Consider the following 15909-nt stretch of genomic DNA (forward strand, 5'->3'; position numbering starts at 1 on the left):
CTGAAGATTTTCAGCATCTGCAGCATGTCTGCAGTTTAACCTTCTCAGCCAGTCCCGGCTTGAGATGGAACGAAATGGGACAAGCTCCCCCGTCCGGTGAGGTGGGATGAGGTGGGATGAGGTGGGATGAGGTGGGACAAGCTCCCCCTGTCTGGTGAGGTGGGACGAGGTGGGACAGTGTGGGATGAGGTGGGATGAAGTAGGACAAGCTCCCCTTGTCCGGTGAGGTGGGACGAGGTGGGATGAAATGGGATGAGGTGGGACAAGCTCCCCCGTCGAGTACTGTTGGGATAAAACCTGGTGGTGCTGCATTCCCATCGGATGGCACCATGCCCACCCCCGTGGCCTGCTGACCCACCCCTCCCGCCGCACCAATTTCTCAGTGTTGCTGACATCGGCCTCCCACAGTTGATCGACTGCGGCCCCGTCACAAGGCAGACTCGTTGAGGTTGCCATTGGGTTGCTGGATCACATCCCCTTCCCCTTCCTTCTCCTCCTGCTTCCTCTTGCCCTCGGTTGTCATGGACGCAGGCAGAACTCCCTCCTCCAGCTGGGAGCTCCTCACCCTAGGGGGTCTAGTGACGGACCAGTAGAGCTGGGCCTCGGCCTCAGCCTGACGCTCAGCCAGCTCGCGGGCGCTGCAGGTGGGGGTGGACACCTCGAAGGTCTGGTGGAACATGCTGTAGTCCACCTGGTAGTGGCCGTCCTCCAGCGATAACACTGAGGCGAAGCGGTGGCCCCACAACACCTCCTCACACAGGTACGAACTCCGCGCCTGGCATGTCATCCCTGCAGCATGAAGGGAGGGTCAGTCAGCATGTGGGGGTGGGGAATTGCTGTCCTCTGACCCAAACACAGGACTTGCAATACCACCCTCCCACTGACCAAACACAGACCATCCAAAACCCTCCTCTCCCTCCCCTCCCACTGACCAGACACAGACCGTCCAAAACCCTGTCCCTCCCCTCCCACTGACCAAACACAGACCGTCCACAACCCTCCTCTCCCTCCCCACCCACTGACCAAACACAGACACTACGAAACCCTGTCTTCTCCCTCCCCTCCCACTGACCCAGACACAGACAGTCCGAAACCCTGTCCTCTCCCTCCCCTCCCACTGACCAAACACAGACAGTCCGAAACCCTGTCCTCTCCCTCCCCTCCCACTGACCAAACACAGACAGTCCGAAACCCTGTCCTCTCCCTCCCCTCCCACTGACCAAACACAGAACGTCTGAAACCCTCCTGTCCCTCCCCTCCCACTGACCCAGACACTGACCGTCCAAAACCCTCCTCTCCCTCCCCTCCCACTGACCCAGATACAGACCGTCCAAAACCCTGTCCCTCCCCTCCCACTGACCCAGACACTGACCATCCAAAACCTTCCTCTCTCTCCCCTCCCACTGATCAAACTCAGACACTACGAAACCCTGTCTTCTCCCTCCCCTCCCACTGACCCAGACACAGACAGTCCGAAACCCTGTCCTCTCCCTCCCCTCCCACTGACCAAACACAGAACATCTGAAACCCTCCTGTCCCTCCCCTCCCACTGACCAAACACAGACACTACGAAACCCTGTCTTCTCCCTCCCCTCCCACTGACCCAGACACAGACAGTCCGAAACCCTGTCCTCTCCCTCCCCTCCCACTGACCAAACACAAAACGTCTGAAACCCTCCTGTCCCTCCCCTCCCACTGACCCAGACACAGACCATCCAAAACCCTCCTCTCCCTCCCCTCCCACTGACCAAACACAGACAATACGAAACCCTGTCTTCTCCCTCCCTCCCACTGACCCAAACACAGACAGTCCGAAACCCTGTCCTCTCCCTCCCCTCCCACTGACCAAACACAGAACGTCTGAAACCCTCCTGTCCCTCCCCTCCCACTGACCCAGACACAGACCGTCCAAAACCCTGCCCCTCCCCTCCCACTGACCCAGATACAGACCGTCCAAAACCCTGTCCCTCCCCTCCCACTGACCCAGACACTGACCGTCCAAAACCCTCCTGTCCCTCCCCTCCCACTAACTCAGACACTGACCGTCCAAAACCCTCCTGTCCCTCCCCTCCCACTGACCCAGACACAGACCGTCCAAAACCCTGCCCCTCCCCTCCCACTGACCCAGATACAGACCGTCCAAAACCCTGTCCCTCCCCTCCCACTGACCCAGACACTGACCGTCCAAAACCCTCCTGTCCCTCCCCTCCCACTGACCCAGATACAGACCGTCCAAAACCCTGTCCCTCCCCTCCCACTGACCCAGACACTGACTGTCCAAAACCCTCCTCTGCCTCCCCTCCCACTGACCCAGACATAGACCGTCCAAAACCCTCCTCTCCCTCCCCTCCCACTGACCCAGACACAAACTGTCCAAAACCCTCCTCTGCCTCCCCTCCCACTGATCCAGACACAGACTGTCCAAAACCCTCCTCTCCCCTCCCACTGATCGAGATACAGACCGCCCAAAACCCTGTCTTCTCCCTCCCCTCCCACTGACCAAACACAGACCATCCGAAACCCTGTCCCCTCCCTCCCCTCCCACTGACCCAGACACAGACCATCCAAAACCCTGTCCCTCCTTTCCCAACCCTCCTCTCTTCACCCTTCCAATAACCTCTGCCTACCTCCCATACCCTCCTCCTCTGCACCCCACACTCAAGCCCTGCCTTCGGCATCCTTCATTCCCACCACCTCTCTCCTCTTCCTCATCCCCAAAGTCTACTGGCCACGACAAATTCCCATCTGTCACCTCACCTCACTCCTCCAAATCTACACTCACCAAACCCCTTCCTCCTCCTTCTCTTCAAGCCTCACTGCTCCGTCTCTCCACTTGGCCCACTGTCCTCTCCCTGGTTCCTCCCCTCTACTTGTCCCTTCCCTACCTGTCGCTTCCCACTCACTCTGCGCCTTGCTTTCCCTCTCTCTCCCCCACCCCACAACCCCCCACCTACTCCATTCCCTGCCCCTCTCACACCTGTTCTGACCTCCCCTTCCTGGACCCCTCCTTGCCTCCTCACTTCCTCAGCCAAGACCTCTCCTCTTTTCCCACCTCAAGCCTCTTTCCCAAACCACTCCCATCTCTTGCCCCTACCTCGCTGACGTGGCCTCATCCAACCCCTCCCACTTCCCCTCCTGATTTCCTGCCCTCCCTTTCCTCTCTTTTTCTCCCACTCACCCCTCCCCTCCCTCTTGCCACTCCCGCCTCTCTCACATTCCTTACTCCCTCCAATCCCCTTCTCTTCTCTTCACCACACCTCCCTCCTCTCCCCTACAACCTCCTCTCCCTCTCGTACCACTCCCCTCTTCTCCACTACCTGTCATCTCCACCAACCCCTCCTCCCTCTTCACCAACACACCCTCCCTCCTATCCATCCCCCACTTCACTCTCCTCCTCAGGAACCCCTCCACATCTCCTCCTCCCCTCCCCAGGAACCCTCCACATCTCCTCCTCCCCTCCCCCTCCTCCCAAGGAACCCTCCACATCTCCTCCTCCCCTCTCCCTCCTCCCCAGGAACCCTCCACATCTCCTCTTCCCCTCCCCCTCCTCCCCAGGAACCCTCCACATCTCCTCCTCCCCTCTCCCTCCTCCCCAGGAACCCTCCACATCTCCTCCTCCCCTCCCCCTCCTCCCCAGGAACCCTCCACATCTCCTCCTCCCCTCACCTCACTCTCCTCCCCATGAACCCCTCTACATCTCCTCCTCCCCTCCCCTCACTCTCCTCCCCACGAACCCTTCTACATCTCCTCCTCCCCTCCCCTCACTCCTACCTGTCGCCTCCACCATTCCCTCCAGGATGACCACGATCTCGAAGTCCTCGGCCTGCAGCTGCTCCTTGTTCATCTCCCAGAAGGGGCTGAGGCAGTCGATCTCGTGGCAGATGATGAGCGGGGAGACGAGGAAGAGCCGGTCGTCACCGGTCTCCAGGCCGACGCCCACTTCGGTCTGGTCGAGGGGGATGAACTCGCCTTCGGCGGTCTGCTTGGAGCGGATCAGCTTGGCACGGATGGAGGCCTCGACGATGTGTGAGCGCCGGAGGTCTCCCACCCGGAACATTAGGCAGAGGCAGCCGTCCCGCGGGGACACCACCGCCCGATCGGAGAAGACCAGCGTCTCTGCGCGCTTGGTGGGCTGCGAGATCTTGACAAACATGCAGCCCACCATAAAGGCGTTGACCATGGAGCCCAGGATGGCCTGGAGAAGGAGCAGGGCAATTCCCTGTGGGCAGGAGTCGGCGATTACCCGGAAGCCGTAGCCAATAGTGGTTTCTGTTTCGATGGAGAAGAGGAAGGCGGAGACGAAGCCATTGAGGTTGTGCACGCACGGCGTCCACGCCTTGTCGCCCAGGTGCTCCAGGTCACCGCGGCAGTAAGCAAGCAGCCACCAGACGAGGCCGAACGAGAGCCAGGTCAATGTGTAGGCCAGCACGAAGACCAGCAGGCTGACTCGCCAGCGCAGGTCCACCAGCGTGGTGAAGATGTCGGTCAGGTAGCGGTACGTCTCCAGGACGTTGCCATGTTGCACGTTGCACTTGCCGTCCTTCTCCACGTAACGCTGCTTGCGACGCCCGCCGGAACCCGGGCCCTCCCTGCACTGTCTGCGGCCGCCAGCCACTGGTGGAGAGGCCGCCAGGCCGCAGTAAGTACCGTCTCGGCCCATGGGAGAGTGGGCAGGATCAGCGGCCAAGGGGGCTAGCAGGCCGCGGCATCGTCCGAGGGCTGAGGGAGCGAGGCAGAGTGAGGGGGGGGGTAAAGGGTCCGTGAAGGAGCTGGGAGGGAGGGAGGGAGGGAGGGAGAGATGGGGGTGAAGGGTCTACGTGAAAGCAAGATGTAAAGAAGGGACTTAGAGCGAGAGAGAGACGGATGAGAGACGGGAGACAGGTGGCGAGAGAAGAGTGACAGGTGGGAGACAGTGGATTGTACAGGGAGAGACCAGAGAGAGGTGAGAAACAGGGAGAGATGGGAAGGGGATGAAAGGGTGAGTGATGAGAGGGGTTGAGAGAAGCAAGGTGAGGGACAGGGGAAAGTGAGGAGGAGCAGACAACAGTCAGAGCAGGAAGGTGGGAGTTGGAGGGAGAGGAATAGATGTGGAGGGAGGTGGAGGTAGAGGAATAGATGTAGAGGGATGTGGAGGGAGGCAGGGGAATAGATGTGGAGGGAGTTGGAGGGGTGGAATAGATGTGGAGGGAGTTGGAGTGGAGGAATAGATGTGGAGGGAGGGGGAGGAATAGATGTGGAGGGAGGCAGGGGAATAGATGTGGAGGGAGTTGGAGGGGTGGAATAGATGTGGAGGGAGTTGGAGTGGAGGAATAGATGTGGAGGGAGGGGGAGGAATAGATGTGGAGGGAGGCAGGGGAATAGATGTGGAGGGAGTTGGAGGGGGAAGAATAGATGTGGAGGGAGGTAGAGGAATAGATGTGGAGGGAGGTGGAGGTGGAGGAATAGATGTGGAGGGATGTGGAGGGAGGTGGATGAATTGATGTGGAGGGAGGGGGAGGTGCAGGAATAGATGTGGAGGGATGTGGAGGGAGGCAGGGGAATAGATGTGGAGGGAGTTGGAGTGGAGGAATAGATGTGGAGGGAGGCAGGGGAATAGATGTGGAGGGAGTTGGAGGGGTGGAATAGATGTGGAGGGAGTTGGAGGTGGAGGAATAAATGTGGAGGGAGGTGGAGGTGGAGGAATAGATGTGGAGGGAAGTGGAGGGGGAGGAATAGATATGGAGGGAGGGGGAGGAATAGATGTGGAGGGAAGTGGAGGGGGAGGAATAGATGTGGAGGGAGTTGGAGGGGGAGGAATAGATATGGAGGGAGGTGGAGGTAGAGGAATAGATGTGGAGGGAAGTGGAGGGGGAGGAATAGATATGGAGGGAGGGGGAGGAATAGATGTGGAGGGAAGTGGAGGTGGAGGAATAGATGTGGAGGGAAGTGGAGGGGGAGGAATAGATGTGGAGGGAGGTGGAGGGGGAGGAATAGATGTGGAGGGAGTTGGAGTGGAGGAATAGATGTGGAGGGAGTTGGAGTGGAGGAATAGATGTGGAGGGAGTTGGAGTGGGAGGAATAAATGTGGAGGGAGTTGGAGTGGGAGGAATAGATGTGGAGGGAGTTGGAGTGGGAGGAATAGATGTGGAGGGAGTTGGAGTGGGAGGAATAGATGTGGAGGGAGGTGGAGGGGTGGAATAGATGTGGAGGGAGGTGGAGGGGAGGAATAGATGTGGAGGGAGTTGGAGTGGGAGGAATAGATGTGGAGGGAAGTGGAGGGGGAGGAATAGATGTGGAAGGAAGTGGAGGGGGAGGAATAGATGTGGAGGGAGTTGGAGTGGGAGGAATAGATGTGGAGGGAGTTGGAGTGGGAGGAATAGATGTGGAGGGAGGTGGAGGGGTGGAATAGATGTGGAGGGAGGTGGAGGGGAGGAATAGATGTGGAGGGAGTTGGAGTGGGAGGAATAGATGTGGAGGGAGTTGGAGTGGGAGGAATAGATGTGGAGGGAGGTGGAGGGGAGGAATAGATGTGGAGGGAGTTGGAGGGGGAGGAATAGATGTGGAGGGAGGTGGAGGAATAGATGTGGAGGGAGTTGGAGTGGGAGGAATAGATGTGGAGGGAGTTGGAGTGGGAGGAATAGATGTGGAGGGAGGTGGAGGGGTGGAATAGATGTGGAGGGAGGTGGAGGGGAGGAATAGATGTGGAGGGAGTTGGAGTGGGAGGAATAGATGTGGAGGGAGTTGGAGTGGGAGGAATAGATGTGGAGGGAGGTGGAGGGGAGGAATAGATGTGGAGGGAGTTGGAGGGGGAGGAATAGATGTGGAGGGAGGGGGAGGAATAGATGTGGAAGAAGGTGGAGGGGAGGAATAGATATGGAGGGAGGTGGAGGGGAGGAATAGATATGGAGGGAGGTGGAGGTAGAGGAATAGATGTGGAGGGATGTGGAGGGGGAGGAATAGATGTGGAGGGAGGTGGAGGGGGAGGAATAGATGTGGAGGGAAGTGGAGGGGGAGGAATAGATGTGGAGGGATGTGGAGGGGGAGGAATAGATGTGGAGGGAGGTGGAGGGGGAGGAATAGATGTGGAGGGAGGTGGAGGGGGAGGAATAGATGTGGAGGGAGGGGGAGGAATAGATGTGGAAGAAGGTGGAGGGGAGGAATAGATATGGAGGGAGGTGGAGGGGAGGAATAGATGTGGAGGGATGTGGAGGGGGAGGAATAGATGTGGAGGGAGGTGGAGGGGGAGGAATAGATGTGGAGGGAGGGGGAGGAATAGATGTGGAAGAAGGTGGAGGGGAGGAATAGATATGGAGGGAGGTGGAGGTAGAGGAATAGATGTGGAGGGAGGTAGGAGTGGGATATATAGATATATAGAGGCAGAGGAGTGTGTGGTTGAATGAAAGAAGGGGAGTGAGGACCAGTGTGTGGAAAGGATGGGTGTGGAGAGAATGAGGGAGTTGGGGAGTGAGGAGAAACAGAGGGATTGGAGGTGAATGAGAGTGGTGGGGGAGGTGAGTGAATGGTATGGTAGTGTGGGTGGTTGTGAGGGAGTGGACGGTGGGGTTGAGAGTGTAAAAGATGATATTAGATCATAAGATCGTAAGTCAAAGGAGCAGAATTTGGCCATTCAGCCCATCGAGTCTGCTTTTCACATGGCTGACTTACTATCCCTCTCCTCCCTTCTCCCCGTATCCTTTGCCCTTACTATCACAAACTCATCAACCTTCACTTTAAACACAGTGGATTACAGTTAACTGGGCCATCAGTTCATTGGGACTGCTGTTTACTCGAAACAACTCTTAAAGTAGAAAACTAATTGAAAAAATAGCCTGGTTTCCCTTCATTTATTTGTGACACCTCTATTTAATAGTGACAGGACACTTGCCAAACGGTTTCTAACTAGCAACAGTTCTGTTGTGTTTTCCCTCTATTCAAAGAGCAGTGATTTTTGTCACTGATCATTGGTGAGAAATAAACCGTAAGACAATTCAAAACTGCTTTGCTCACTGTGGTTTCAAGCATTCAGGCTCAGACACATGAGGAAATCTGCAGATGCTGGAAATTCAAGCAACACATCCAAAAATTGTTGGTGAATGCAGCAGGCCAGGCAGCATCTCTAGGAAAAAATACAATCGACGTTTTGGGCCAAGACTCTTCGTCAGGACTAACTGAAAGAAGGGATAGTAAGACATTTGAAAGTCTCAGGGGGAGGAGGAGATCTGAAATGATATTAGAAGACAGGAGGGGGAGGGATGGAGCTAAGAGCTGGAAAGTTGATTGGCAAAAGGGATACAAGGCTGGAGAAGGGAGAGGATCGTGGGATGGGAAGCCTAGGGAGAAAGAAAGGGGGAGGGGAGCCCAGAGGATGGACAGCAGGCATGGAGTTATAGTGAGAGGGACAGAAGGAGAAAAAAGAGAGAGAGAAAAAAAGGGGGGGAAATTAAAAAATAATAAATAGATAAATAAATAATGGGTGGAGCTGAGAAACAGGAAAGGTATGACCACATTAGTGGGGTTGTATTATAGACCACCCAATAGTCAGCGAGAATTGGAGGAGCAAATCTGCAGAGAGATAGCAGACAACTGCAGAAAACATCAAGTTGTGATAGTAGGATTGCTGATTGGGACTCCCATACTGTTAAAGGTCTAGACAGGTTAGAGTTTGTAAAATGTGTTCAGGAAAGTTTTCTAAATCAATATATAGAGGTAGAGAGGATGCAATATTAGATCTCCTATTAGGAAGCGAGTTAGGTCAAGTGACGGAAGTGTGTGTAGGGGAACACTTTGGTTCCAGTGATCATAACACCATTAGTTTCAACTTGATCATGGATAAAGATAGATCTGGTCCTCGGGTTGAGGTTCTAAACTGGAAAAAGGCCAAATTTGAAGAAATGAGAAAGGATCTAAAAAGCGTGGATTGGGCAAGGATGTGATTGGTAACTGGGAGGGCTTCAAAGGAGAAATTTTGAGAGTGCATTGTTTGTATGTTCCTGTCAGGATTAAAGGCAAAGTGAATAAGAATAAGGAACCCTGATTCTCAAGGGATATTGGAACTCTGATAAAGAAGAAGAGAGAGATGTATGACATGTATAGGAAACAGGAAGCAAACAAGGCGCTTGAGGAGTATAAAAAGTGCAAAAAAATACTTAAGAAAGAATCAGGAGGGCTAAAAGAAGACATGAGGTTGCTTTGGCAGTCAAGGTGAAGGATAATCCAAAGAGCCTCTACAGGTATATTAAGAGCAAAAGGATAGTAAGGGATAAAATTGGTCCTCTTGAAGATCAGAGTGGCTGGCTATGTATGGAACCAAAAGAAATGGAGGAGATCTTAAATGGGTTTTTGTGTCAGTATTTACTAAGGAAACTGGCATGGAGTCAATGGAAATAAGGCAAACAAGTAGTGAGGTCATGGAACCTATACAGATTGAGGTGGAGGAGGTGCTTGCTATCTTGAGGCAAATCAGAGTAGATAAATCCCCAGGACCTGACAGGGTATTCCCTTGGACCTTGAAGGAGACTAGTGTTGAAATTGCAGGGGCCCTGGCAGATATATTTAAAATGTCGGTATCTACGGGTGAGGTGCTGGAGGATTGGAGGATAGCTCATGTTGTTCTGTTGTTTAAAAAAGGCTCTAAAAGTAATCCGGGAAATTATGGGCCGGTAAATTTGATGTCGGTAGTAGGTAAATTATTGGAAGGAGTACTGAGAGATAGGATCTACAAGTATTTGGATAGACAGGGACTTATTAGGGAGAGTCAACATGGCTTTGAGCATGGAAGGTCATGTTTAACCAATCTATTAGAGTTTTTCAAGGAGGTTACCAGGAAAGTGGATGAAGGGAAGGCAGTGGATGTTGTCTGCATGGACTTCAGTAAGGCCTTTGACAAGGTCCCGCATGGGAGGTTAGTTAGGAAGATTCAGTTGCTAGGTATACATGGAGAGGTAGTAAATTGGATTAGACATTGGCTCAATGGAAGAAGCCAGAGAGTGGTAGCGGAGGATTGCTTCTCTGAGTGGAGGCCAGTGACTAGTGGTGTGCCACAGGGATCAGTGCTGGGTCCATTGTTATTTGTCATCTATGTCAGTGATCTGGATGTGGTAAATTGGATCAGCAAATTTGCTGATGATACAAAGATTGGAGCTGTAGTGGACAGTGAGGAAGGTTTTCAAAGTTTGCAGAGGGATTTGGACCAGCTGGAAAAATGGGCTAAAAAATGGCAGATGGAGTTTAATACAGACAAGTGTGAGGTATTGCACTTTGGAAGGACAAACCAAGGTAGAACATACAAGGTAAATGGTAGGGCACTGAAGAGTGCAGTAGAACAGAGGGATCTGGGAATACAGATACAAAATTCCCCAAAAGTGGCGTTACAGGTAAATAGGGTTGTAAAGAGAGCTTTTGGTACATTGGCCTTTATAAATCAAAGTAATGAGTATAAAAGTTGGAATGTTATGGTGAGGTTGCATAAGGCATTGGTGATGCCGAATTTGGAGTTTTGTGTACAGTTTTGGTCACCAAATTACAGGAAGGATATTAATAAGATTGAAAGGGTGCAGAGAAGGTTTACAAGGATGTTGCCGGGGCTTGAGAAACTCAGTTACAGAGAAAGGTTGAATAGGTTAGGACTTTATCCCCTGGAGCGTAGAAGAATGAGGGGAGATTTGATAGAGGTATGTAAAATTATGATGGGAATTATAGAGTGAATGCAAGCAGGCTTTTTCCATTAAGGCTAGGGGAGAAAGAAAACAGAAGACATGGGTTAAGGGTGAAGGGGGAAAAGTTTAAAGGAAACATTAGGGGGGAACTTCTTCACACAGAGAGTGGTGGGAGTGTGGAATGAGCTGCCAGATGAAGTGGTAAATGCGGGCTCACTTTTAACATTTAAGAAAACTTGGACAGGTAATGGATGAGAGGTGTATGGAGGGATATGGTCCAGATACAGGTCAGTGGGACTAGGCAGAAAAATAGTTTGGCATAGCCAAGAAGGGCCAAAAGGCCTGTTTCTGTGCTATAATGTTTTATAGTTCTATGGTTCTAATAAGGGATGGGGTACGAGGGGGAGGTGGGGCATTAACCGAAGTTAGAGCAGTCAGTGTTCATGCCATCAGGTTGGAGGCTACCCAGATGGAATATAAGGTGTTGTTCCTCCAACCTGAGTGTGGCTCCATCTTTACGGTAGAGGAGGCCATGGATAGACATATCAGAATGGGAATGGGATGTGGAATTAAAATGTGTTGCCACTGGGAGATCCTGCTTTCTCTGGCGGACAGAGCGTAAGTCCCATGATCCTCTCCCTTCTCCAGCCTTGTATCTCTTTTGCCAATCAACTTTCCAGCTCTTAGCTCCATCCCTCCCCTTCCGTCTTCTCCTATCATTTCAGATCTCCCCCTCCCAGTTTAAGAACTCCTACTACCTCTTCTTTCAGTTAATCCTGATGAAGGGTCTCAGCTCGAAATGTCAACTGTACCTTTTCCTAGAGATGCTGCGTTCACCAGCATTTTTTGTATGTATTCAGGCTCGGAGATGGCAGAAACAGCTAGGAGTGAAAATGAAATTATTTCCCTACTTCAGCAAGTGAGGACCTATGAAGAAGTTAAAATGATCTTGAATGTTACACTGAAAATGAAGGTGTGTAGGATGTAATTGTCAAAAGGATCGTATGAAGACAGTCTTCTATCTGCACTAGATATCTGTGCTGTTTTCGCTCATTTACAGTCAATCAAAGAACACGGCATTGTACAGTGGATGAATTCCTCCACTGATAACTATTAGCAACTAATAGTTTTATAGTACTGATAATCTGTTCTGTACTTCATTTAAATGCATAATTTACTATTCAGTTAAATGGTAGTTTGTCTTTTCTTCACACCCTTTTAACCATAGAGGGCTATGGGTAGCCCTAGGTAATTTCTAAAAGAAGGACATGTTCAGTGCAGTGTTGTGCGCTGAAGAGCTTGTATTGTGCTGTAAGCTTTTCTATCTTTCTATGTTCCTATTTCCTTGAAACTTGGCTAATTGGGGCAGCTGCTCAATTGGGCCAAAATGCACTGGTCCTAATGTGTCCCAATTAACCAGAATACACAGTATACCCGGTGACTTGGCCTCCACAGATGTCTGTGGCAATGAATTCCACTGACTCACCAACATCTGGCTGAAGAAATTCCTCCTCACCTCTGTTCTAAATGAACAGCATCCATTCTCAAACTGCGCCCTCTTGTCTGGACACCCCCATTACAGCAAATATCCTCTCCACATCTGCTGTATCTAGGCTTTTCAATATTCAATAGATTTCAATGAGATCCCTTCATTCATAAACTCCAGTGAATACAGATCCAGATCCTCACATGTAACCCTTTCACTCCTGGAATCATTCTGGTGAACCTCCTTTGGACCATCTCCAGTGGCAGCACATGCTTTCTGCTAACAATATTCAAAGTGTGAGTTGATCAATGCCTTATACATCCCTGTGTTTACATTCTAGTCCTCTCAAAATGAATGCTACCACTGCATTTGCCTTCCCTGCCATCAGTTCAACCTGCAGGTTAACCTTCAGGGAATCCTGCATGAGAACTCCCGAGTCTATTTGCACCTCTGATTTTTGAAATTTCTCCCCATTTAGAAAATAGTCAACACCTTTATTGCTCTGGCTGGCTTCTCTGCACTATATTTCATCGGTCACAGCTTTGCCCATCTCCCAATCTGTCTTTCTGCAGACATCCTGCTTCTTTAACGCTACCTGTCCCTTCAACTATCCTTGTATCATCTGTAAACTTGGTCACAGAGCCATCAATTCTGTCATCCAAATCATTGACACGTAACAAGAAAAGAAGCAGTTCCAACACTGACCCCTGCAGAACACAACTAGTTACCACCAGTCAACCTTTATTCCCGCTCTTTGCCACCTGCCAGTCAGCCAACAGACATTTCTGTTGATACCATGGGTTCTCATCTTGCTAAGCAGCCTCATGTGTGGCACCTTGTCACATGCCTTCTTAAAATCCAAGAAAACAGCAACCACTGACTCTCCTGCTTATCATTTCTTAACTTAACAGATTTGTCAGGCAAGATGGAAACCATGCTGACTTTGATTCATTTTATCAAAGGCCTCCAAGTACCCTGAAACCTCATCCTTAATAATGAACTCCAACTATTGAAGTCAGGCTAACTGGCCTATAATTTCCTTTCTTCAGCCTCCCTCCCTTCGTAAAGAGTGACATTTGCACTTTTCCAGTCCTCTGGAGCCACTCCAGAATCTGGTGATTCTTGAAATATCACTATCTCTACAATCTCTTCAGCTGCTTCTTTCAGAACCCTGAGGTGTAGTCCATCTGGTCCAGGCGACTTATCTACCTTCAGACCTGTCAGCTTCCCAAGCACCTCCTACTGCCCTCAACACACCCGAATTTATGGCATACTACTAAAGTCTTCCATAGTGAAGACTGATACAGCTTCCAGATTGCCCCCTGAAACTCCAGCCATTATTGTTCTGCCATCATCCCTGCTAACATCCCCTTCCAATCAACTTTGGCCAACTCTCTCATGCCTCTGCAATTTCCTTTACTCCACTGTAATCGTGATGCCTATGACTTTAGCTTCTTCCTCTCAAACTGCAGGGTGAATTCTATTACGTTATGATCTCTTCCTCGCATAACCTTAAACTCCCTAATCAAATCTGGTTCATTAGACAACATCCAATCCAGATTTGCCTTTCCTCTACTGGGCTCAACCACAAGCTGCTCTATAAACACATTTCATAGGAATTCTACAAATTCCTTTCCTTGAGATCCAGCAGCAACCTGACTCTCCAAATCTTCCTGCCTACTGAAATTCCCCAAGGGCATGATAACGTTGTCCTTTTGACATGCCTTTTCTATCTCCCGTTGTAGTTTGTAGCGTACATCCTGGCTATTGTTCGCAGTGTATATAACTTACATAACTCCCGACAGAGTTTTTTTTTAACCCTTTCAGCTTCTTAAATTTACCCACAAGAACTCTACAACTTCTGATCCTATGTCACCTCTTTAAATGTCACCTGGTCGCTTTTCGAGCATCTGCAGATTTTCTCGTTTGTCATTGTTCTAAGGATTAGATTTCATTTTTTTTTTGCCAGCAGAGCTAGCCGGCTCTCTCTTCCCTCTTTCCCTCTCCCCCTCCCCACCCCTCTTCCACTCCCCTACGCTTTTCCCCCTCTTCCCACCCCTCCCCCCCTTTTCCCAGATTCTCCTCGCTAGCGGTCACGCACACGAGAGCGCGCATAAGCATACAAATGTATGTTCACATGTTTATGTATGCACGGGGACACAAAGACACACCCATGTTTATGTATGTACGGGGACATATAGACGCTCCCGCGGACCCCGATCTCTTTCTCACACAGACACAGACATATGTTCACACACACACGCGGACTCCCGCTGACACACGCGGGGGTGGGGGGGGGGGACGCGCACACTTACATAAACGCGGACACATCGGCTACAAACGCAGATCCCCACAGACAGTGCAGGGACGCGCGGGTCTGCATGCACACGGACACGCATTTAAACCTGTCGGCAGATGGAGACCCACACAGGTTCAGATCCAAACATTACATGAATGCGGTCACATATGAGCCTCACGCACGGGACCTCGGCCTATTCCCTCTCTCACACACGCAGAACGAGCCGGGTCCCGGCCGTGCGGAGCCCCTTTCGCAGCTCAAACCCGCCCGCATCATCTCGTCCTTCATCGCCCCCTCTCGAACCCCGAACCCCTTCCCCCTTCCCACGGCTCACCGTGATCCGCCGGGTTCGGCTGCTGCTCTCGCCGGCTGCCGAGGTGGTCCGAGCAGCCGGGCCGGTGGAAAGGGGTCTTTGCTCCCCCGGGCTCAGATTCCAGGCGCTTCCGCAGCCGCAGTCAGCGACGACCGGCCTGACGCACCGCTGCTCCCTCCAACACACCCCTCCCTCCACCCGCCCCCTCCTCTTTCTCCTCTCAGCTGTTCTCCACATCCCTTCCCCAGCCTCCCTCCTCCACACTCCTCACCCCTCCTTCTCCGGTCCTCCTTTCTCCCCGACCTCTCCTCCCCTGTCCTTCTCATCATCCCCTCCCCTCAACTCACCTCACCGCCTCCTGCTCCTCCCCTTCCCCTCTACTCATCATCACCCTCCTTCTCCACCTTCCACTCCGTCACCTGTCCCTTCCCCTCCACTCCGCCACCCCTCCCCTTCCTCCAACCCCTCCTTCACCTCCCTCTCCCCTCCTCCATCTCCCTCTGCCTCTCCTCCACCTCCCCCTCCCCTTCCTCCACCTCCCTCCTTCCTTCACGTTCCCTCCTCCTTTCTTCACCTCCCTCCCCTTCTTCCACCTCCCCTCCCCCTCCTCCACCTTCACTACTCCCTCCTCCCCTCCCCTTCCCCCTTCTACACCTTCCCTCTCCTACTCCTCCCCCTCCCCTTCCCCATCCTATACCTCCCCCTCCTCTTCCACCGTCTCCACCTCCCCTCTTCCCCTTCTCCTCTTTCCGCTCCGCACTCCTTCCCCTCCATCCTTCCTTTTCTCCCACCCGCTCCTCTGCCCTCCTCCTGCCCCATCCTCCCCTCCCCTCCTCCATCTTCCACTCTCCTCCCCTTCCTCCTTCTTCCCCTCCATCCTTCCTTTTCTCCCGCCCACTCCTCTCCTCTCTTCCCCTTCCTCCCCTTCACCCTCCTCCCCTCCCCTCCTCTCTCCTCCCCTTTCTCCCCTCACCTCTCCACCCCGTCCTCTAGCTCTCCTTTGCCTCCCCCTCCCATCTTTCCTTCTCTCCCCTTCTCTCCCGCTCGTCCTCCCTTCCTCACCTCCACCCCTACACCCTCGTCCCCTCCCCTCCCTCCCTCCACCCTCCTCCCCTCCCATCCCTTCTTCATCTCCTCCCTCCCCATTCCCTCCCTTTTCCCCCTCTGCTCCACTCCC

The 15909-nt window shown here is 52.4% G+C and overlaps 1 protein-coding gene across 1 annotated transcript; it reads right to left on the reverse strand.

Moving 5' to 3' along the window:
• Positions 1 to 390: 390 nt before the first annotated feature.
• Positions 391 to 14855, reverse strand: LOC140193347 (G protein-activated inward rectifier potassium channel 3-like). The gene is made up of 3 exons (XM_072250674.1): positions 14754 to 14855; positions 3772 to 4719; positions 391 to 789 (listed from the first exon to the last, which is right to left on the reverse strand). The coding sequence occupies exons 2-3, from the start codon at positions 4658 to 4660 to the stop codon at positions 428 to 430; spliced, it is 1251 nt and encodes a 416-aa protein (XP_072106775.1). The 5' UTR covers positions 4661 to 4719; positions 14754 to 14855; the 3' UTR covers positions 391 to 427.
• Positions 14856 to 15909: the final 1054 nt, after the last annotated feature.

The sequence above is a fragment of the Mobula birostris genome, unplaced genomic scaffold (genome assembly GCF_030028105.1).
Source record: "Mobula birostris isolate sMobBir1 unplaced genomic scaffold, sMobBir1.hap1 scaffold_517, whole genome shotgun sequence".
NCBI lineage: Eukaryota > Metazoa > Chordata > Chondrichthyes > Myliobatiformes > Myliobatidae > Mobula > Mobula birostris.

Coding starts and splice junctions, on each gene's coding strand:
- LOC140193347 (XM_072250674.1), bottom strand. CDS start 4,660: ATGGGCCGAGACGGTACTTACTGCGGCCTGGCGGCCTCTCCACCAGTG. Junction 790..3,771: donor GGGAATGGTGGAGGCGACAG/GTAGGAGTGAGG, acceptor TTCATGCTGCAG/GGATGACATGCCAGGCGCGG.